Source organism: Macrotis lagotis, chromosome 7, assembly GCF_037893015.1.
Source record: "Macrotis lagotis isolate mMagLag1 chromosome 7, bilby.v1.9.chrom.fasta, whole genome shotgun sequence".
NCBI classification, from domain to species: Eukaryota; Metazoa; Chordata; class Mammalia; order Peramelemorphia; family Peramelidae; genus Macrotis; species Macrotis lagotis.
The window spans coordinates 219,893,019-219,917,777 of record NC_133664.1 but is presented as its reverse complement, the minus strand read 5'-3'; the positions used below and the strand labels follow the sequence as shown (position 1 = coordinate 219,917,777).

At 37.2% G+C, this 24,759-nt stretch overlaps 1 protein-coding gene across 1 annotated transcript in view; it reads right to left on the bottom strand.

Annotated features, from left to right (window-relative positions):
- BID (BH3 interacting domain death agonist) overlaps positions 1 to 24,759 on the bottom strand; it is a 52,710-nt gene that overhangs the window by 7,288 nt on the left and 20,663 nt on the right. Inside the window, exons 2-4 of the mRNA XM_074194940.1 lie at positions 21,742 to 21,822; positions 15,810 to 15,984; positions 12,780 to 12,919 (exon numbers count right to left, since the gene is read on the bottom strand). Of these exons, the coding sequence (XP_074051041.1) occupies positions 12,780 to 12,919; positions 15,810 to 15,984; positions 21,742 to 21,750 (324 nt within the window). The 5' untranslated portion in view covers positions 21,751 to 21,822. The remainder of the gene's footprint in view (positions 1 to 12,779; positions 12,920 to 15,809; positions 15,985 to 21,741; positions 21,823 to 24,759) is intronic.

The following is a 24,759-nucleotide window of genomic DNA, read 5'->3' as shown; positions in this document are numbered from 1 at the left end:
TCCTTGTTTTAATATCAATTTCATTTCCAAATATTATGACTCCCCTAAGACCCATCCATCCAGGCCTTCCTTGTAATAAAGAGTCAAAAGAAAGAAAAAGCAATTTTAGCAAAACCAACAAATCAAGTCTAATAGTGTCTATACTCATCACCTCCAACCTCTGCAAAGGAGAAAAGTATATATTTTTTCAATCTCTTCTAGAGCCAAGATTCATTATAAATGCAAAGAGTTCAGTTTAATTTTATTTTGACAGGTAGCTTTTATTTTTTAGTTTTTTAATTCACATTCCAAATTTCTGAGTATTTAAAAAATTTATTTAATATTTTAATCTTTCCTCAGATACATATAGAAACAATTAACATTCATTTTTAAAACTTTGAGGTCCCTTCTTCCTTCTTCACTCCCCCTCATTTAGAAAGCAAAACATTTCCAAAATAGCCATATTGAGAAAGAAATAGAGACTCCACCAAAAAAAAGAAATCTCAAGAAAAATAAAATTTTAAAAAGTATGCTTCAATCTGAATTCAGACACCATTGGCTCTTTCTCTGGGGATAGATAGCAGTCTTCATCACAAGTCCTTCAGAGTTGTCTTGGGTCTCGTTGAGAAAGACTAAGTCATACACAGCTGATCATTCTACAGTATTGCTGTTACTCTGTAACATTTCACTTAGCATCAGTTCATGTAAGTCTTTCCAGTCTTTTCTGAGAACATCCTAACATAGTTTTTAAAAGACTGAAATGCAAACTGTCAACAACTGTATGAAATATATAAAATATATCCAAATAAAATAAAATGTAAATTACCTGAGGTTTTAACCTTATATTTATCAGATTGGCAAACATTACAAAAGACAAAAATGGTAAATACTGAAGATGTGAGAAGACATGTTCACATTAATGAGCACTGGTAGTGTTAAACCTTGGTCTAATGGTCTAAAAGTTTGGAATTATCTAAAAAAGTCACTAATTTAAACTTCATGATACTAATAGTCAGCCTGTACTCCAAGACAGTCAGAGAGAGTCACAGACCCTGTGTATACAAAAAAAATAACAGCACACCTAAAAATACAATTTTATTGATAGCTCTTTTTTTTAAAAAATTTAAAATTAACTACATCTCTTTCCACAGATTCATCCCTTATAGCAGAGATTCTTAAACTGGTAACCATGAATTTATTTTTATTTTTATTTATTTATTTTTTGTGGGGGGGTGGTTTGCAAGGCAGTAGAGTTAAGTGGCTTGCCCAAGGTCACACAGCTAGATAGTTATTAAGTGTCTGAGGCTGGATTTAAACTTTGGTCCTCCTGACTCCAGAGCCAGTGCTCTATCCACTGTGCCACCTAGCCGACCCAAATTTATTTTTTTTAAAGATTTTATTTATTTTGAATTTTACAATTTTTCCCCTAATCTTACTTCCTTTCCCCCACCCCCCACAGAAGGCAATTTGTCAGTCTTTACATTGTTTCCATGGTATACATTGATACAAGTTGAATGTGATGAGAGAGAAATCATATCCTTAAGGAAGAAATATAAAGTATAAGAAATAGCAAGATCAGACAAAAAGATAACAGGTTTTTTTTTCCTAAATTAAAGGTAATAGACCTTGGTCTTTGTTCAAACTCCACAGCTGTTTCTCTGGATACAGATAGTATTCTCCATTGCAGACAGCCCCAAATTGTCCCTGATTGTTGCACTGATGGAATGAACAAGTCCATCAAAGTTGATCATATGATTTTTTTTTCAGGTTTTTGCTAGTCAATGGGGTTAAGTGACTTGCCCAAGGCCATACAGCTAGGTAATTATTAAGTGTCTGAGACTGGATTTGAACCCAGGTACTCCTGACTCCAGGGACAGTGCTTTATCCACTGCGCCACCTAGCTGTCCTATATGAATTTATTTTTAAAGAATATTTTGATAATTGTATTTTAACATAAGTGGTTTCTTTATTATTCCATGTATCTTACTTATTATTCTAAGAAAGGTTTCACCAGGCTGTGAAAGGAATCTATAAAACAAAAGATTAAAACTCCTACTTCAAAAGGAAAAAAAATTAAGCAAAACTAACTTCCATATTCAGGCCAAATTTTCATGGTCTGCATGCATTCCTTAGTAATTAACATATGATCCTGGTATCCTATCATGCCCTACCCCAGTAATTCTGAACTGCAGCCTCTCACAAACCTAGGTTCCTCCTGATGACACAACTTCCCCAGTCCACCCTTCCCAGCTCAGGTTGCACTTTCATTCCCTACTCTTTACTCCACCTCCCCTTCCCTCACCCCAACTCCCTGGTCCCAGTGAGGTGAAACAGTCAAACTATAATCACCTAGGGATGAATACAAAGAAAGATAAAAAGTTCTGGTCTGACCATGTCACTCATACAAACACATACCCCATACTCAATAAATTTTAGTAGCTCCCTATTGCCACTCTGATAAAATCTAAAATCCTATTTGGCTTTCAAAGTTCTTCACAAACTGTTCTCTTTCTACTTTTTTCAGCCTTCTCTTGATTCTCTTCCACATAGTTTGATATTCTGTAATACTGGTCTACTTGGTCTTTTTTCTTTAATATTTTACTTTTCCCCAAATTACATGTAAGAATTTTAACTTTTTTTTAAAATTTTTGAGTTTCTGATGCTGAGCGAGATGAGCAGAACCAGAAAAACATTGTACACCCTAACAGCAACATGGGGGCAAGGATCAACCTTGATGGACTCAGTCATTCCATCAGTGCAACAATCAAGAGACAATTTGGGGCTGTCTATGATGGAAAATAACATCTGTATCCAGAGAAAGAACTGTGGAGTTTGAACAAAGACCAAGGACTATTACCTCTAATTTAGAAAAAAAAAAAAAACCCACAAACCTGAGACCTTATTGTCTGATCTTGCTATCTCTTATGCTTTTTGTTTCTTCTTTAAGGATATGATTTCTCTCTCATCACATTCAATTTGGATCAATGTATACCATGGAAACAATGTAAAGACTGGCAAATTGCCTTCTGTGGGTGTGGGGGGAGGGAAGTAAGATCGGGGGAAAAATTGTAAAACTCAAAATAAAATCTTTAAAAAGAAAAAAAAAATTGAATTCCAAATATTCTCCCTCCCTCCTCACCTTCCTCCCCGAGATGGTAAACAATAAGTGATATATGTGCAATCCTTTAGAACATATTTCAATATTAGTAATTTTGTGGAAGAAAACTGAAACCAAGAAAGAAGAGGAAAAAAAAGGAAGAAAGAGAAGAAAGAAAGAAAAAAGAAACAAAAGAAAGAAAAGATAGAGAGAAAGAAAGAAAGAATGAAAGAAAGGGGGAAAGCGAGAAGAGAGAGAAAGGAAAGAGAAAGAAGAGGGGAAATGGAGAGAGAACTAATGGGTCTATAGCCTGAAGAGATCATGGGAAAAAAAAAGATCATGAAAAAAAGATCATAAGAACATCATTTGTACAAAAATATTCATAGCAACCCTTTTGTGGTGGCAAAGAATTGGAAACTGAGTGAATGTCCATCAATTAGGGAATGGCTGAACAAACTGTAGTATATGTATATTATGGAACATTATTATCCTATTAGAAACCAGGAGGGATGAGAATTCAGAGAAGCCTGGAAAGATGTGAATGAACTGATGCTGAGTGAGATGAGCAGAACCAGAACACTGTACAGCCTAACAGCAACACGGGGGGTGATGATCAACCTTAATGGACTTGCTCATTCCATCAAAGCAACAATCAAGCACAATTTTGGGGTATCTGCAACAGAGAATACCACCTATGTCCAGAGAAAGAATTGTGGAGTTTGAACAGAAACCAAAGTCTATTACCTTTAAAAAAACCCCCAATAATCATTATGTAAGTTTGCTATCTCTTAGACTTAATTTTTTTTTCTTAAGGATATAATTTTTATCTCATCACATTCAAATTAGATCAGTGTATACCATGGAAACAATGTAAAGACTAACAGACTCCCTTCTTTGGGAGGTTGGGAGAAGGGAAGCAAGATTGGAGAAAAATTGTAAAATAAAAAAAAATAAATAAATCTGAGAGAGAGAGAGAGAGAGAAAGGAACGATTTTCTTTTCTCTTTTTTAACATTAATCAATGGTTTATCTATTTTATTGGGTTTTTCATAAAACCTATTTGTTAATTCAATAGTTTTCTTTACATAAATTTCATTAAGCTCACCTTTAATTTTAAAGATCTCCAATTTAGTGTTTAGTTGGCAATTTTAAATAGTTCTTTTTCTAGTTTTTTTAATTATATACTCAATTTACTAGTCAGCTTTCTCATTTTACTGATGTAAATACTGAGATAAAAATTTTCCTCTACTATTTTTGTTACATCCCATAGGTTTTGAAATATTATCTCATTATTGCTATTTTCTTGAATGAAATTATTGTTTCTATGATTTATTGTTTAACTCATTCATTCTTTAAGATTGGGTTGTTTAGTCTCTACCTTTTTATTTATTTATTTTTATTTGTACAAATAATGTTTTTTATACATTACTGAAAATATTCTTGTTTAAGAGTAAACATAATACCCCCTCCCCCCAAAAAAATATAGACCCACATGAGCGATAAAGTAAAGGGGAGAGAAAAGAATTAAAATTAAATTAAAAAAATAATAATAATTGTAGGTATGGCCAGGTGGCACAGTGGATGGAACACCCGCCCTAGAGCAAGGAGCACCGGAGCCCAAATCCAGCCCCATACACCCAACAATCACCCAGCTGTGTGACATGTAAGCCACCCCAACCCCACTGTCCTGCATAAACCAAAAAAAGAAAAAAAAAGACCTAAAATAAAATAAAATAGTAATAATAGTAGGGGCGGCTAGGTGGCAGACAGAGCACTGGCCCTTGAGCCAGGAGCACCCGGGCCCGAATCCAGCCTCAGACACCCAACAATCACCCAGCTGTGTGACCCCAGGCAGGCCACCCAGCCCCATTTACCCTGCAACACCCCCCAGAAAATAATAATAATAATAATAATAATAATAATAATAATAATAATAATAATAAATGTGCTTCAGTCTGTGTTCCAACACCAGCAGCTCTGTTGTTGATGGATCACATTCTTTAGGATAATTCCATCACAAAAGTTACTTCCATATTTTTCCACAGTTGCCATTGCTGATTGCAACTCCCTCTATTCGTATTTCTCCACTACCATGTACTATATTTTCTCTCTCATTTCACTCTGACTCTGCTGTAGGGTAGCTGAGTGGCACAGCAGACAGATCCCCAGACCTGGGCCTATATACCACCCCTTAGGCCCAGCATCCACCTGGCTCTATGGTCCCAGACAGGCCATCCAATCCCAGCCCCTTGCAAGAAGCCAAAAAGAAAATGTGTTATATCTGACCACTCTCCTTCCATGGTCCATCCTCTCCTCCATCACTCACATCCCCCCCCTTCCCCCATCCCCCTTCTCTTCTTCTTACTCCAGATGTCTATACCCCTTCCTCTGATGAGAGTGAAGATTCCCTCATTCCCCTTTACCTTCCCCCCTTCCATATCATTGCAATAGCTCATTGGAATAAAGACAAATCTTATATGAAATATCTTAGCCTATTCCTCCTCTCCTTTTTCTTTCTCCCATTACATTTCCCTTTTATCTATTGACTCCATTTTTACACTACATTATATCTTCAAATTCAGCTTTCTCCTGTGCTTCATCTATAAAATCTCCTTCTACCTGCTCTGTTAATTGAGAAGGTTCGCATGAGTACTATCAGTGTCATTCTTCTATACAGGAATACATGTAGTTCATCATCATTAAGTCCCTCATATTTTCCTCTTTTCCTCCACTCTCTATGCTTCACCTGAGTCCTGTATTTGAAGATCAAACCTTCTGTTCAGCTCTGGCCATTCCAACAGGAACATCTGAAATTCCCCTGGTTCATTGAAAGTCCATCTTTTTCCCTGGAAGAGGATGTTTAGTTTTGCTGGGTAGTTGATTCTCAGTTGCATTCCAAGTTCTTTTGACTTCTGGTATATTATATTCCAAGCCCTATGAGCTTCCAATGTAGTTACTGCTAATTACTGTGTGATCCTGACTGCAGCTCCACGATATTTGAATTGTGTCCTTCTGGCTGCTTGTAATATTTTCTCTTTGACTTGGGAGTTCTGGAACTTGGCTATAATATTCCTGAGGGTTGTTTTTTTTTAGATTTCTTTCTTGGGGAGTTGGGTGGATTCTATCAATTTCTACTTTACCCTCTGTTTCTAGGATATCAGGGCAATTTTCCTATAGTAATTCTTTGAAAATGATGTTAAAGCTCTTTTCCTGATCATGACTTTCAGATATTCCAATAGTTTTTAAATTATCTTTCCTAAATCTGTTTTCCATATCGTTGTCTTTTCAATGAGATGTTTCACATTTTCTTCTAATTTTTCATTCTTTTTGGTTTTGAAGTATTGAGTCCTGATTTCTCATAAATTCAGCAACTTCCCTGAGTTCTATTCTTTGTCTGAAGGATTTGTTTTCCTCAGAGAGCTTTCTTATCTCTTTTTCCATCTGGCCAATTCTGCTTTTTAAAGCATTCTTCTCCTCAGTAGCTTTTTGAACTGTTTTATTTGTGTGACCTATGCTGGTTTTTAACATGTTATTTTCTTCAGCATTTTTTTTTTTGGATCTCCTTGACTGCTGACTTCTTTTTCATGTTTTTCCTGCATCTCTCTCATTTCTTTTCCCAATTTTTCTTCTATCTCCCTCACTTGATTTTCAAAGTCTTTTTTGAGCTCTGTCATGGCCTGAGCCCAATTTCTGTTTTTCTTGGAGTCTTTCGATGCAGGAGCTTGTACCTCCTCATCTTCAGATTGAGTGTTTTGATCCTTCTTGGGATCACAGGCAAAGTATTTCTCAAGGGTGTTCCTGCTTACTCATTTTCCCAGCATGAACCTGGTTTTGGGGTGTTTTCTGAGCTTTTGGGACACCCCCACAAGGATCTCAGTGTGTGAGGCTCTGTCCTCCCTCCTGGTCTGTGAATAACCATAATAACTGCCCCCCTCTGCCACAGGGCTGAGGTGGGGGGGGGGCCTGCTGTTCTATGGGAGGGCCTAGACTGCAATCAGGATCTGAATGTGGTCAGAACCCCAGAGTCCTGTTCCAGGGACAGAGGACAGAGCTCTGCAGTCCCTCTCTTCACTCCCCTCCCCAGGCTCAGTGCTCATGCCCTGGGAGCTCCTGCTTACTAGCTCCACCAGCTTCTGGTTCCTGGATCTGGGCTGCTGCTGCCACACTGCTTGCTGGGCTTCACGTGCTCACTCTGGCAAAGATACCCCCGCTGATCCCCCAAGTTGTGCCAGTACTCCCCGCGGTATAGGTCAGGTTACTGCCCTCCCTGCTGTAAGCCATGGTTCCCAGTGCACTGGGGCTGCCACCAGGAGGCTGAGATTCCTTTGCTCTGGTGGGCCACCCCTGCACCCCCAGGGAGCAGAGCCTTTCCACTCTTTTCTAGGTTTCCTTGGGCTGGAGAACTCCCTCAGTGGATCCCTCTGTGGGTTCTGTCTCTCAAAAATTTAGTTAGAGTCCTTAGCTTATAAGGTTTAAGAGAGAGCACCTAAGAGATGATCCTCTCTTGTCGCCATCTTGGCTCCACCCCCTCTAATTACTTTTTAATATTTTCCACAGTTCCTTATTGAATATAATTTTCATTTCCTTGTGATATAGAAAGAATGCATTTATTATTACTTATTTTCTATATTTAGTTATAAAAATTGTTAATGATAAAATTAATTATGTTCAAAATATGATCAGTTTTTTAAAGGTACTATGTATTGCAAAAAAAAGGTGTATTCCTTTCTATTCCCATTCAATTCAAATTCAAATCTAGATATCTATCATATCTAGCTTAGTTAAAATTCTATTCACTTCCCTGACTTTTTTCTTTTTCTTTTCTTTTTTTTTTGGTTTAATTCATATAGTTCTGAGAGGGGAAGATTAAAGTTCCCCTCTAATAATACTTTCTATTACCACCTATAATTCATTTAACTTTTCTTTTAAAAATTTAAATGCATATAGGTTTAGTACTGATATTGCTTCATTATGGTACTTTTTTTTTCATTGTGGTACTTTTTAATCATAATAGTTTACTTTTTATATTTTTTAATTAAATGTATTAGCTTTGATTTTCTCTGAGATCATGATTTCTACTCCTGCTTTTTTTACATTGACTGAAACATAATAAATTCTACTCCAACATTTCGGTTTAACTTTTATTTTAAAATGTTTCTCTTAAGCAACATGTTGTCAGATTTTGATTTTTTAACCTATTCTGCTCTCTAGGGGCAGCTAGGTGGTGTAGTGGCTAGAGCAACAGCCCTGGAGTAAGGAAGACCTGAGTTCAAATCCAGCCTCAGACACTTAACAATTACCTAGCTGTGTGAACTTGGGCAAGTCACTTAACCCCAATGCCTTACAAACCTCCCCCCACAAAAGAAAATAATAGTCTGTCATCTATTTCCATTTAAAGGTGAGTGCATCTTGTCATGTTAAAATAATAATTACTAGTTGTCTATTTCTATCCATCCTATTTTTCCTGTTGTCCTCACTGTTTTTTTTTTGTTTCCATGTTGTACATTGATCCAAATTGAGTGTGATGAGAGAGAAATCACATCCTTAAGGAAGAAACAAAATCAGTCTGTTTTTTATCCTATTGTTCCTCACCTATCTGATTTACTTCTCACCACTATCTGGCTAATCTGAACCCTGTTTAAAAAATAATCCCTCTTTTATGTTTTCCCTTAACCTTCTCTTCCTTAATCTATCCAGCCTCCTAAGCATCCCTCCCTTATCTTTGCCCCCTCCATATTCTACTTCTTGATCTACAACCCCTCTAAAAGTATTTCCTTTTATCCTGCTCCCTCACCTTCCCATTTCTTTATAAATTTAGAATTGTTATAACCTTTTAGATGTATGTGTTGTTCCCTATTTAACTCAGTTCCAATGAGAGTAGGCTTCCAGAAGTGCCAGGCCTCCAACCCTACCTGCTTCCTCTATAACAGTTCTTCATTTCACACCTCATTTATATGAGATAATTACTCCTTTTTACTTTTTTCCTACCAATTTTGCTTTTTTTTTAGAATCAACCTAATATACTCAGTTCAACCCTAAGCCTTCTATCTATGTATGGTCTTTCAAACTACCAAAGTAACGATAACATTTTTAAGAGTACAAATAACATTTTCCCATATAAGAAGTCAACAGTTTGACCCTATTGGATCCCTTATATTTGGTCTTTAATGTTTACCTTATTTTCCCCCCAGATCTTATATATTAAATTTTCCATTAAGTTCTGATCTTTTTGTCACAAAAACCTGAAATACCCTTCCAGTCAATGAAATATTCTTTCTTTCTTTCTTTCTTTCTTTCTTTCTTTCTTTCTTTCTTTCTTTCTTTCTTTCTTTCTTTCTTTCTTTCTTTCTTTCTTTCTTTCTTTCTTTCTTTCTTTCTTTCTTTCTTTTTTGCTCATTCAGCTTTGCTAGGTAAGTTATTCTTGGTGGCAACCCCAGCTCCCTCATCTTCTAAATAATCCATGAAAAATCAGGGTAAAAATATCACTTGCACAAAAATATTCAGAGCAGCTCTATTTGTGGCAGCAAAGAATTGGAAATCAAGTGAATGTTCATCAGTTGGGGAATGGCTGAAAAAATTGTGGCATATGTACATTATGAAACACTATTGTTCTGTTAGAAACCAGGAGGGATGGGAATTCAGGGAAGCCTGGAGGGATTTGATTGAACTGATGCTGAGCAAGATGAGCAGAATCAGAAGAACATTGTACACCTTAACAGCCACATGGGGGTGATGGTCAACCCTGATGGACTTGTTCATTTCATCAGTGGAACAATCAGGGACAATTTTAGGGTACTTGTGATAGAGAATGCCATCTGTATCCAGAGAACTGTGGAATTTAAACAGAGACCAAAGCCTATTACCTTCAATTATTTTTTTTTTAAGTTTTTGCAAGGCAATGGGGTTAAGTGGCTTGCCCAGGACCACACGGCTAGGTAATTATTAAGTGTCTGAGGCCGGATTTGAACTCAGGTAGTCCTGACTCCAAGGCCAGTGCTCTATCCACCTTCAATTTTTTTAAAAGTGTCCTATGTACTACATAATTTTGCTATCTCTAATATTTTATTTTCTCCTCAAGGATATGATTTCTCTCTTGGCACATTCAATTTCGATTAATGTATAGCATGGAAACATTTGTAAAGATTATCAGACTGCCTTCTGGCGAGGGACTGGGGGAGGGAAAGGGAGGGTAGAGAAAATTGTACAATTTTTTTTTGGAAAATTGTATAATTAAGAACAATGATAAGTATATAATTGGAAAACAAAATATTATTAATAAAAAATAATGATCTAAATCCTTTGGTCTTTTAAAGTAGAGGCTACTAGGTCTTATGCTATTCTCATGGGAGCTGCAAAGTACTTAAATTGTTTTCTTTTTCTTGTTATTTATAGTATTTTTTTCCTTTAATCTGAGAGTTTCGAAACTTGCCTATGATGTTTCTGTGAATTTTTCTTTTGGAATTCCTTTCAGGAGATGATTGATGAATTTTGTCTATTTCTATTTTACCTTCTCCTCCTAGTACTTCAGGACAATTTTTTGATTTTGTTTTTGCAAGGCAATGGAGTTCAGTGACTTGCCCAAGGTAATTTTTTTTAAAGTGTCTTAGGTCAAATTTGAACTCAGGTACTCCTGACTCCAGAGCTGTGCTCTATCCACTGTGCCACCTAGCTACCCCAGGACAATTTTTTTTGAATTATAAAAATTTCATTTATTTTGAGTTTTATAATTTTTCCCCTAATCTTACTTCCCTCCCCCCACCCCCACAGAAGGCAATTTTCCAGTCTTTACATTGTTTCCATGGTATACATTGATCCAAATGGAATGTGATGAGAGAGAAATCATATCCTTAAGGAAGAAACATAAAGTATAAGAGATAGCAAGATTAGACAATAAGATATCAGGTTTTTTTTTTTTCTAAATTAAAGGTAATAGTCCTTGGTCTTTGTTCAAACTCCACAGTTCTTTCTCTGGATATAGATGGTATTCTCCATCACAGACAGCCCCAAATTGCAGGACAAATTTTCTTAATGATTTCTTAATATTTAGATAATATTTAGATTCTTTTTTATCATAATTTTCAAATAGTCCAATAATTTTTATATTGTCTCTCCTCAATCTTTTCTCTAAATTCTAATGAGTTGTTTCGCATTCTCTTCTACTTTTTCATTCTTTTGATTTTGTTGTATTATTTCTTGGTATTTTATAATGGCATTAACTTCCTCTTGCCCAATTCTAGTTTTTCTTTTAAAAAATAAATCTAGGTATGTTATTCTGACTACATGCAAAGATAGTTTTCAACATTCATTTTTTGTAAGATTTTGAGTTCCACATTTTTCTCTCTCCCTCCTTTCACTCCCCTCTTCCCTTTGAAACTGAGGTAAAAATCATGAGAGTGAAAAAAATATAAAGAAATTTAAAAAATTGAAAATAATATGTTTTGCTCTACATTCAGAGTCCATAGTTTTTTCTCTGGCTGGGGATGGTATTTTTCACCACAAGTCCTTTAGAATTGTCTTTATTCCTGAGAAGAGTTAAGTCTATCATAGTTGGATCATCATACAGTGTTGATGTTAATGTGTACAATGTTCTTCTGGTTCTGCAAACTTCACTCAGCATCAGTTCATGTCATTCTTTCCAGGTTTTTCTGAAGTCTGCCCATTCATGATTCCTTTTAAAGCTCTTCCAATAACTTTTTTGGTCATTTTACATTTTTCTTTGACACAGGAATGACTTTTTTTATCTTTACTAGCATCTTCTAAGTATGAATCCAGAGCTTCTCCTATCCTCACTGTAGCTATCTGTGGTCAGTTACTTTCTCCTTAACTTACTTATTATGGCTTATTATTATGGTCAAGAGTTGGGGGGGTGGGTGATGCCTCAGGCTTCAAATTCTCCCTACTATTGTTTTCTAAGCGCTGTCTGGGATCCCATAGCACTCCTTTCCACTCTTTAGCCACAGGAGAGGTTAACTAAATATTGGATAACAATCCAAATACAAATTCTGGAATAATGGTCCAAATCAAATAAGATGAAATATAATAAAGATAAATGTAAAAGTTTATACTTGGGCACTAGGTCATCTTCAAAATACAAAATGGGGAAAGAAGGTATCCTTAGCAGTTTTTAAATAAAATATCTCAAAGTTTAAGTGTCTTGATAACTCAACATGAGCCAACACTTTGATATAGCAAACCGAAACATTAATGGCTGTATTGAGTGCCACTGTGCTGAGAGGTCCCCTATGATAATATTTATGAAATACTTAGCACAGTGCCCAGCACAAGGTAAGTGCTATATAAATATGAGCTATTTTTTATTGTTATAATAATTTTTATTACCATTACCCAGGACTGGAGAGTGACAGTTTTGCTAAGCTTTGCCTGGGCAAGACTACCCTGGAGATTATGTATTGGAAAAGATATTGATAAATGGAAACATTAAAAAGAAAAAAGGCAACCACAATGGTAAGGTGTCATGAGATCCCAAGCTCCATGAGGATCAACTGAAAGAATATTCCATCTTTCCTTTATCTTTCAGTCCCAAATATTACCAGCTGGAACTTCATCAAAACCCACCAGAAGATTGTGGGCAGACCAGGCTGGGACTAAGCAACTCCTCCCAAAGCAATCTTGATTTCTTAGAATTAATCATGCTTGAAAAGACAAAATGTTTTCACTGATGAGCACAAAGGTAATTCCCTTACCTCGCTTGGCAGATTCACATTCCTGAACTGCTGTATCAGGTTATTCACCAAACTGGATTCAATGCTATTTTCCATCTCATCCCCTATCTGGGCAAGCTTCATTGCGATGTTCCGGATAATCTCCTCTTGGCTTTCTGAATCTGATTTCACAAAGAGCCCAATAGGAAAGAGCCAAATTAGAGAGATCGCTTTATTTGCCTGTCCTCCGCAGAAAGCTTTTCTTGCTTGTAACAGACCAGGCTCCTTTCAGCTCTTATTTATGTAATGTGACCTACATGTAGGATAAGGGAAAGTTACTAGAGGAGAGGGTGTCTTAGTATAGATTTAATTAACAATATAAGAGATCAAGGGAAGAGTACTAGGTCTAGTGAAATGATCTGAATGTGAGGAAGGTTCAAGAGAAGAAACTGACTAGAGAAGTGAACCTTTCCCTGATTTTAGGCAAGATCAGATGTGGGGGATCACACATGTGATCAGATCCATGTGGGGGAAGTAGAAGAGGAGATACCAGCATTCTGCATGGCTGGGCTAGGTGGGATATCAACTTCTCATTCAGAGTACTTATGTACATTAAGCACAGCTACTACCAGAGTAGTTGCTTTTGGTTGCATATGTTTTTCTTTCCCATAGATTCAGTTCCACCATCAACACTCCTTTCTTTGAATGTCCCATTCATATGATAGGTGTCCTAGTGAAAGCAGTTTCCTATCAACCTGACCAGATCAGAGTACAGGACTGGTGAAGGCAGACAACAATAATTCCAGCTAGTGCTTTCCAAGTATACTCTGGGCCAAGTTTGACCTTAGAAATAAGAGGCAAGCATATGGCTTAGTGTGTAGCAAAGTAGGAAGAAGAAAAAAACCAAGAGTCCTGAATGGGGAGCAGACCAGCTAATGAGGAAGGAGAATTTTGCAAGGAAGACAACAATAAGTGAAACCCAATGCCCAACCCTTTTTTTTTTTAAGGTTTTTGCAAGGCAAATGGGGTTAAGTGGCTTGCCCAAGGCCACACAGCTAGGTATTAAGTGTCTGAGACGGGATTTGAACCCAGGTACTCCTGACTCCAGGGCTGGTGCTTCATCCACTGCGCCACCACACCACCTAGCCACCCCCCAAGCCCTTTCTTAACAGAAGAGCCACGGTTGCCCAGTCCCTGAATGTCTTAAGAACAACCATGTCTCTTTAGAGAAGCAGGTAGAAGAGTCACTGATTGTGCATTAGCTCTTTCCTATATGAAGTGCTAACTGACTTTGGGATAGGAGACTTCCTAACACACATCAGAGAGAAGTGCAGCCTCTCACTCTGAATTACAATGAAGTTAGGGACCCAACCATTTTAGAGTCTTATGATCATATAGGGAAAGGTCAGCGAAGAGAAGACCGTTAATCTAAACTGAAATACGTAGTTGACACAGCTAATAATTATTCACAATAATACTGAAATAAGTAGTGAAGGAATTATTATCCCAATTTTTTTATAAAATTTAACTGACAACCAATTAGTTCAATCTCATGGTTAACAAGTGACAAACTTTTACTAGAACTTTACTAGCTAACAGTTCTTTACCAGAACCCAGGTCTTCTCCTATGATCATCTAACACCTAGTCTGCTGTCATAGTTTTCTGGAGATCTTCCTCTCTCACAGATGAGCCTAGTCGTAAGGTTGATGGCCAGATCTCCTTCCTGGCCCATCATGTGTTCAACTGTTATAGTGTTATGCTTTGCAATATCAAATAAATTATAATTTATCAAAGTAATAAATAATTTATTCCTGAGAACGTTCCTGAGAAGATTGTGAACTTGGCGGCCAATTGGATGTGCAAGGGGTGAATATGAGCTAAACTCTATACTATCTTAAGACCTATAGTCAAAAATTGGGAATGTAACACTTGAAATAAAAAAAAAAATTATACTGGACAAGAAGCCTCACCTCTCTTGTCTCCAAGAATTTAATCTCTTTTAGCATCCTTTCTCTAGTCATAGGGCTGGTGGGAATGGGAAGCCCAGAAGCCTCAAAGGAAGGTTCACTTGGGAAGTGAACCCTCAGGGTAAGAGGACAATATTTTTTGAAGATTTTGTACTCACAAATTAGAATGAAATCTTTCTATTAATGGGTTATTATGAAGTTATAATAAGTGAAAAATATGACGAATACAAAAAATTAAGAAGACATATTAAATGATGCATAGTACAGTAAGCAAAACCAAGAAAATATTATATATACAATGGTAGCAACAATGGAAATGGAAGAATAACCATAAAACTATAAAAAATGATAAACAATTGAAAAACACTTAAAAATGAAATTATGAAGGACAAATGTGGCCCAAGAGAAAAGATTATGAGATACTGCTTTCTCTTTCTTTACAGTTGGAGAAAGGTAGGGTCTATGCATACAGAATATTATAATACACTACCCAAATTTTTCAGTGTATTGATTGATTTTGTTGATTTTTTTCTTCCTCTTTTTCTTAAGAATTTTTTTTTTGGTATATTGGATGACTTTCTAGGAAGGAGAGGGATACAGGGGAAAATCTAGATGTGGTAAAAACAAAATATATATCAACAAAATTTGTTATTAAAAAAGAGGAGAATATTATTTGGGGGGGGTTCATTGTAGTTAAGTGACCAGGTTCACACAATTGGTGAGTGTTGGAGGCTGGATTTGACTCTATTCACTGCATCATCTAGCTACTCCTCTCATTAGCTATAGCTATGGAATCTATAAGTATTTGGTATGTGTACTTACTATAAACAATTTAGTTTAAATACAAAGCATGAAACAAGTTCTACTCTCAAAAAACTTATATATGATCCTATGTAAATCTCTTAACTTCCCTCAAATTCTTTCCTCATCTGCAAAATAGGAATAATATCTGGTACCTTTTATAATCAGAGTTCTTGTGGGAGGAAAGGAGAAAATGTACGTGAAAATGTCATACAAAGTTGAGGCAGTGGTTTTGTAAAACATATAAGAGGGAATCTGCTGTTCTCTGACTAGCCTGGAGAAAGGAGAGAGGACAAGCCCTACCTAAGTCTTCTGACCCAGACATCTCAAGGTAGCTTCTACTGCCATCTATCTGCAGGTCAGTGTCAGGTCCCACTCTCATCAGTTCACTGCCCAGCTCCTTCAGCTCCACTTGGAAAGGGACATTACTGGAACACTGGAGGAAGTTGTATAGCAGCAAGCTGGTAGGTCCATTGTCCTTGAAGCAACACACAGAAACCAATTAGCAACTTAATAAAGGAACATTCTTTAGGTAATAAGTGAACTTGAGAGGAAAAAATAGCACATGATTAGTCTTCAAAAGCAGGCCACAAGGTCTCCAATGTTCTCTCAATATCAGTTTTAAGTCAAAATGCTCTAAGACTTTTGGGACAAACTGTCTAAGTTCTTGGCTAGAATGGCATGGGTCCTTTGGGCTTGCTCAATACATACAATGAAATGATTTGGGTCTCAGAAAGGTTTTTTAAGGTCTCAGTTAGTATAACCTCTAGAAAACAGAGACTTCTACATTATATTTGCCTAAGTAAATCTTATGGATTCCTCTCCATTAACTCCCAGCATCTCCTCATACTTTGCCAAAAGAAATATCAGTAACACACCTTTCTCCTCCTTCTAACTTATCTAAGTCTGTTGATGGAACTACATTCTCAGGGACACAAACGTTTTTAATTTTGGAGACATTTTTGACCTTTCCTTCTCCCTTATTCTGTACATCTAATTAGCTGCCAAGTTCACAATATCTCTCATATATCTTCCCTTTTTCATACTTATTCTTCAACTACCCTAAATCAGGCCTTCATTTCTTGTTGCAGAGACTAGCAGGCTTCATATTTTTTTACCATGCCCCTATCAATTAAAAAAAATTGCTGAACATATACCCATTATACATGCACATTTATTTATTTATAAATTAAATGCATGTAATTGTGTATAATATAAAACTCATAAAAATTGTTTAAGGGATTAGACAAAGATAAAATAATATTTGATTCTAAAAAATAGAGAACAATTGGAGGGTTTTTGAGGAAGGAAAAGGTGAAATCTACACTTTCAGAAATCAATTTGGCAGCTGAATAGAAAGTGGATTGGAGGGGGGAGAGACAAGTTATATGGAGCAATAAGGAGGCCATTGTAATAATCTGGGCAAGAAGGTGTTGAAGGTAGAGAGAGCTGATTAAAAGAATGTAGAGACATATATAAGAAATATTGCAAAGGTAAAAGGTATGATACAGCGAATGAGAAGGATGGTAATACTTTCAATAGCAACAGGGAAACTGAAAAGGGGATGTTTTGGGGGAAACAATGAGTTCAGACTTGATGCTTGTAACATCAAGTCTAGATGCGAAATACAGTTTGGTCATATGGAACTGGAGTTCAGGAGAAAGACCAAGGCTGAATAAATAGATAACTGAATGAGATTGTCAAATGAGATAGTATAGAAAATAGAGAAGAGAAGAGAGTCCAAGAAGGAGCCACAGGGTACATGCAGAGGTAGGGACATGATATGGAGGATGATGGTGTAAAAGAATTAAGTGGTCAGACAAGAAAACCAAAAGGACAATGTCACAACATTACAAAGAATAGAGACTCCAGAAAGAAGTGTTCAACAGTTTTAATTGCTATAGAAAGGTCAAGAAAAATGACAATTGAGAAAAGGGCATTAGATGTGCTAACTAAAAGATTATTGGAAATTTTGAAGAAAACCCTTTCAATTGACTAGACATCCATGTAATGAGAAGATTGAGTAAGAATGATGATTCCTTCCATGAAAACAGGGGAATTCAGAAAAGGGTTAGTTTTTTTTTGGTGAAGATAATGTAATCACAACCCTTTTTCACTCTTTCTCACTAGATAATGAAACGGTATTGGAGAGCAGAGGGTAACCTTATTTATAGGTCACTGGCTAAGAACACAAAGCTTGTCTGTTGTGGTTATCAAGGACACAGAATGTAAGGTCACTGAAGGGAAGAACTGAGGGTAGTGGAAATTTGCCTGTGTAACTTTTAATGAGGGCTGAACCAGGGTAACTTGGAAGGGGAAAGAGTTTGAAGAACATTGAAAAGGATAGTATCAGGTCTAACTTTGAGTAGAGAGGTGATGAGAAGGAGTATGACTTGTGTTCTCATCTCCTACATGACTGCCCATCCCTTTGAGTCAAACTTCTGATGCAAGGTGACCTAGATTATTATAATGTGCTCCCCCGAATTGATCTTCTTGCCTCCACTCTGGTCCCCTTTCCATTTCATTCTCCATATTGCTGCCTGAATAACAATGCTCTGATAATATTACTTTTCTACTCAGAAACTCTGTGGATCCCCACTATCAATGAAATGCAACAGAGGCAACATGTAAAAACGGGAAAGAAATAAACATTTTTATTTTTATACTATGTACTAATTACTATACAAAATTAGTAATGACCACTTTCCTTCTCTTTCACTACTTCCTCCTCTATAAAGAAGAGGTAAGGTAAAAAAAGAGGACAAAAGAGATTATGGAAGGAGATTATAAAACTATATATAATATACACTATTAACAATTATAATTGTGATTGTAATCCGATACCTAAATGCAGATTGTATTTGTTTAAAAAACTTTATAATTTTACATGATCAAAAGCATTGGTGATATTTTTTTTGTCTTGCTTGCTAAAGAACTCATTATTCAGCAATTGCAGAATTCCAATTGCTCAAGTGTAATTTCATTTCTGGGTCTCAGGATCTCCTTTTGGGGATGGTGGATTTCAACAATCTTGCCTTCTCTGGCTGGACAGGCTGGCTCTGCTTTTACTGTTCTGGTTCACATTTTGCCTCTGACACACTCGTTGGCTTTTGAATGCTAACTTTGACCCACTCTCTGATCTTTTCTTCTTTTATAATCATTAAATGGGACTTGGTCTAATAGTCCTTTACTGGATGTCAGAGAAAGTATTGGGCTACTTCTACTTTACCTCTTCTTGGATAGCCCTTCATAGGAGCCCAGCTTGTCCCCTACTGTAGCTTTGAGAGGAGCACTTGCTTTAGATTTCTTGGATGGTTCCTTCCCACACTACAGCTCTACTAGGCCAGGGCTAAGATCTCAATAACTTCAGGCCCCTTTTACCTAGCTGGCTTTTGGCTCCCCCCCCCCCCCCCCCCGCCAGTGTCATCCTCTCTTAGGAGACTCACAAGCTTCTGGTCCTATTCTTGTCCAGTCCTACTCTGATGAGGAGGCTTTGCAGGTATGTTTTCCTTCGATCTTACACATCATTGATTCATCTGATGCTATCTCTGCAACTTTTGTGCTCTATCCTTTACATTTTAGTTCATAACACAATAGGCCTCAAAGGCAATGAGATATTTAAAGATCTTTTTTAAAAAATTAAACTTTAGGGGCAGCTAGGTGGTGCAGTGGATACAGCACCAGCCCTGGAGTCAGAAGGACCTGAGTTCAAATATAACCATAGACACTTAATGATTACCTAGCAGTGTGACCTTGGGTAAGTCACTTAACCCCACTGACTTGCAAAAAACCAAAAAAATTAAACTTTATTTTTCAATGAACAAAAATCATTTTTTATCTCTCCCATCTTCCTTTCTCCTTCCAAAAGAAAAACAAAAATTCTTATAATAAATATGCATAGTCAAGTAAAATCATCATCACTGAACTGAAGAGTATGGAGAGGGAGGTTTAAAGTATAAGAAAACTAGAAAGGGGTTAGGGAGTTAATTGATGAAAGGCTTTGAACACCAAATAGAGGATTTTGTGTTTCATCCTGGAGGTAACAGTAAGCTATTGGAGTTTATTGAAGAAGGGGATAACATGGTAGGAACTGCAACTTAAGAAAATAACTGGCAACTCAGTGGAACATGTACTGGAGTGGGGAGAGAATTGTGGCAGGGAAACTAACCAGCAGATCATAGCAATAGTCCAGGTATATGGAGATGATAGTCCTAGGCTAATAGTATCAGAGAACAGAAGGGATAACCCTGGGAGAGATAGTGAGCCACTCAGGGGAACACCTGAGCCTGGGGACCGAAAGGAAGTTTGAAGCAGGGATCTCTTCCAGGGGAAAGATAATGAGGACACTGAGTCTAAAGGGGAACAATAGATAGAGTGCTGGAGATGGAGTCAGGAAGATCTGTGTTCAGATTCGTCATTAGACATTAGTTGTGTGACCCTGAGCAAGTCACTCTTCTTCTCTCTCTCTCTCTCTCTCTCTCTCTCTCTCTCTCTCTCTCTCTCTCTCTCTCCTCCCTCCCACCTCCCACTCTTATTAGATTGTAAGCTTAACATGTTTAAAAAAATCTATGTTCACTGCCTCCTCCTCCTGTCATCTTCTAAACTCTCTGTAACCTGTCTTCTATACTTCAGTCAACTGAAACTACCCTTTCCAAAGTTAGTAAAGATATTTTCATTACCAAATCTAATGGTCTTTTCTCAGTTTTCATCCTCTCTGACTTCTCTGCATCATATGATACTAGAAGAAATGGAAACTATCAGAGAAATTTCTTTTTTCTTCAGTAAAATAAGAGACAAGTTCTGGGGAGATGGAAGTCATGGGATGTGTGAGGAGGAAGGAAAAGGACTGGAAGAGCCATGGTCAGTTAGGGAGATGAAAAATTAGGGAGTTCCAAGTAGCAGTGAAAGCCCAATTGAAATGGTGTAATATAAATATCCATACTAGAAATGGAATTTCTGTCCAATCATTTCCCAGAATTATGCTGCTTTATACTTTGCTTTTTACTAACCTGACCTTTGTGAGTCCTTCAGTCTTCTTAAATTTTATTCTCCTCTATGTACTTACTTGCTACAATACAAGACTCAAATCTCTTTCAGATCATGGAGAATTTTTGGTAGATTTAATAGCCCTCTTATTAATGACAATGAGCTGGGAAGCACTGAAGGTCTTAAGAGATGAAAAGATCTGTCCTACAAAATAAGTGGCCAAGGTAAAATTAAAACCCTGGTCTTTAGTGATCTTTCTATTACACTATGTTCTTCCTCCCTCCCTCCCTCCCTCCCTCCCTTCCTTTCCTTCCTTCCTTCCTTCCTTCCTTCCTTCCTTCCTTCCTTCCTTCCTTCCTTCCTTCCTTCCTTCCTTCCTTCCTTCCTTCCTTCCTTCCTTCCCTCCCTTCCTTTCTCCTTCCCTCCCTTCTTGGCAATTGAGTTTAAATGACTTGCCCAGGGTCTCAGAGTTAGTGTTAGAGGCCACATTTAAACTCAGGTCCTCCTGACCCCAAAGCCAGTTCTATTCTTTGTGCCACTGAAATGCCCCACTAAGTTGTTTTTATATAGATATCTTCTATATACTCAATTGGGAATATTCTTAAATTCTCTGAAGTTGTTCAGGCACGTCCTATTCTCTAACCCCATTTGGAGATTTTCTTGGCAAAGATACTGGAGTGGTTAGCCATTTCTTTCTTCAGTTCTTTTTTTTTGAAGAGGAAACTGAGGCAAACAGGTTAAATGACTCATCCTGGGTCACACAAGTAGTTAGTGTCAAGATGAATTTGAACTCGCATCCACCTGACACAAGGTCTGTCTCTCTATGCAATGCAGCCCTCCCTAGCTACTTTGGTTCACAGTAAGTACAGCTCTTTTAGTATTACTTTCCATCTTATCTTTCACAGTTAACAGCTCTGTAAATATAGATCATGAATTAAGCAGTTTTTTAAAAAAGGTTCCTTATAGGGAAGTAAAAAACAAATATTTAAGCTTCACCTTATTTTCTAAGTACCCCCAAAACAAACAAACTTTCCACTGGCAAAGTTATTTTTCAAAGTTCATTTTCCTTGACCTCATGGAGGGTCATGGGCTTCATAAAGCCAGTCCTTGGACCTTTGGTTCCCTAGGGAGTTGCATGAAATAGGAAGCAATTTCTGCTGTCTTTTCCCCTCTGAGGAACTCCTATCTTTCCCTTTTTCACTCTCGAACTCTTATATTATCATTCAACTTGGAGAGACTTGACTCTAACCTGATCCATTGCAGAGTCACTTCCGGATCACAGAGCCTCAGTGCAACCTCAGCGTGGCCTCCCAGATGGTAGGACAGCGGCCTGGAAGAGAAAAGTTAACAGACAGAGAAGGAGATGGGGTGCACAGGGGCATACTTTCATCCATTAGTAGGGAGATTCACTCATGTACCTTAACTGAGGGGGGGGTTATGTGAACATACTGGTATCATTTTCCAGTCTCTTCTTCCCTTCTCTCTCTCTCTTTCTTGAGCTACATGATCAAATTGACACCAATTTAATTGTTAGTTTCCCCATACTCTATGTGACCATAATCTTGAAATTCTCATTCCCCTAGTGTTATTATTTATTAGCCAAATTTTCACAGTTCATTAAAAAAACCCTAAACCTAAATAATTTAGATTGGAGGTTGGGGGGGGGAGTTCAATTTGAATTTCTAAGGTCTTGAATTATAAATATGTGATGCTTATATTATTAAGAAATATGGTTTCTTACTTTTAAAAAACCAATAGTACACTGGCCCTGGAGTCAGGAGCACCTGGGTTCAAATCCAGTCTCAGACACTTAATAATTACCTAGCTGTGTGGCCTTGGTCAAGCCACTTAACCCTGTTTGCCTTGCAAAAAAACAAACAAACCTAAAAAAACAATAGTAAATTATACTGGATTCATAAAAGTGATATTCAAGAGAACATTTTTATCTCTTACTATATAACATTTTATTTTTATTTTGTTTGTTTTTTTACATAACATTTTATATAGTTTTAGAGCTTTCCACAATACTCAATTCACTTTCACTTCTCTCATCACATTTGATTCTCAAAACAATTGAAGCTAATTTCTTAGAACCTATTAATAATAGTAATAATAATAGGTATTTATATAGTACCTTCTCTACCAAGTGCTATGTACTTTTTAAAAATTTAATTAATTTATTTTGAATTTCACAATTTCCCCCCCTAATCTCACTTCCCTCCCCCATCCCCCCCTCACAGAAGGCAGTCTGTTAGTCTTTGCATTGTTTCCATGGCATAGATTGATCTAAGTTGAATGTGATGAGAGAGATATCATATCCTTTATTTTATTTTATTTTATTTTTTTAGGTGTTTGCAAGACAAATGGGGTTAAGTGGCTTGCCTAAGGCCACATAGCTAGGCAATTATTGTCTGAGGACAAATTTGAACTCAAGTACTCCTGACTCCAGGGCCAGTGCTCTATCTACTGTGCCACCTAGCCACCCCAAGATATCATATCCTTAAGAAAAAAAAAATAAAGGATAAGAGATCAGGTGCTACATACTTTACAAATATTTTGTCACTTGATCCTCATAACAACCCTGGGAGACAGGTACTCTTTTTATCCCCATTTTACAGATGAGGAAACTGAGGCAAACCATGGTTAAGTGATTTACCCAATGTCACATAGCTATTTGAAATCTTACCTTCCTGACCAGGTCCAGCACTTTATACATGGTGCTACTTGATTGCCGATCATTCCATTTCTTCCTATGCTTTACTCATCTCTTTACCCCTTCATCATCAAAAGACCTCCAGTCCTGCCACCCCTCAGGATTTTCTTGTTCTATCATCCCTGCTGTGATTTCACTTTCTTCTCTTCCCAATCTCAATCCTGTTCAACTACATGCTATCCCCTATACCCAAGTTCTTTCCCTATTTGTCTAATCTTGTTTATACCTTGCAAATCTCACCCCCACATTTAGCTCCACCATCTACCTTCTTTGCTACTATTTACACAGAAGGTCAGACAATGAGCTGATGGGATTGCATTATGATCTATCTTATTTAACTTTAACTGGATCTTCACTGTAATAAGGCAATTATTTTACTCCTTCCTAAGGGATTCCCTATTCTGGTCCCCACCCACAGAGGCTATTTCCTCTTCAGTTTTTGAATATTTTACATCCTCTCAACTGAGGACTTCATTTCATCTATCACTAAGAAAATGAAGCCCCACCCACATCAACCCCTACTTTCTTTCTTTTTTTTTTAACTTAAGGCAATGGGGTTAAGTGACTTGCCCAAGATCACACAGCTAGTCAATTATTAAGTATCTGAGGCCAGATTTGAACTCAGGTACTCCTGACTTCAGGCCCATGCCACCTAGCTGCCCCAACCCCTGTTTTCTTCTTTACTCATCTCTAATAATGAAGTGGCATTTCTCCTCTATCCACATCAATAATTCAATATTCTTTAATGACCTTTAAAATCCATCATAAGCTACTCTTTTTAGCTTTTAAAGTCCTTCACAAACTGGTCCCAACCTACTTTTCCAACGCCTTCTGGAGCTAACCTCTCAACTCAAAATTGCATTCACAGATTAGTCCCTGATATGCTTAGATTGAAAGTACTCTGTGGGGTCTTCACTCCTAAAACTATAGCTTTTGAATGCCCATCAGTATATTCCCTTTAAGTTAGTCAATGGCTGCAATTAGCTTAAAGGTACTGACAGACAAGAAAATACAAAGAAAATTTATGTGGCCAAAGCATCTTATGCTTCTGGTACTGCAGAACCTGATAGTCTTTGTCTTCTCATGCTGCTGCCACATCCCTCATCACCATCCCCATCCTGAAGGTACCATATATTTCGAGGTCCCTGAGCAAGCTCCTCTCCTCATCTGGCTTCCTGAAGGTCAAGGCTAATTCTCTCTCAAATACATGGTTAGCTCTCTTCTCCTGCTTATTTAAGTTGCTTCTTTTCTCAACTGCCTTCAGGGCCATCAAGCCAAGTTGCTCTTACATTTTCATCATAAATAGAAGCCAGAGTATAGATAAGACTTAACACTTTATTTAATACTTTATTACCTTTGTTATTTGCCCCTAAGTTTCCATGATGACATAAACTAGATGGGGGGAAGAGAAACCAATTCCCCTCTATACATTATACATTACTCCCTTTCTTACATTTTACTCTCTAGCCAACTTGAACTTCAGACTACACTTCAAAATTAGTCATTTACTACACACACACACACACACACACACACACGATATACATATGCATG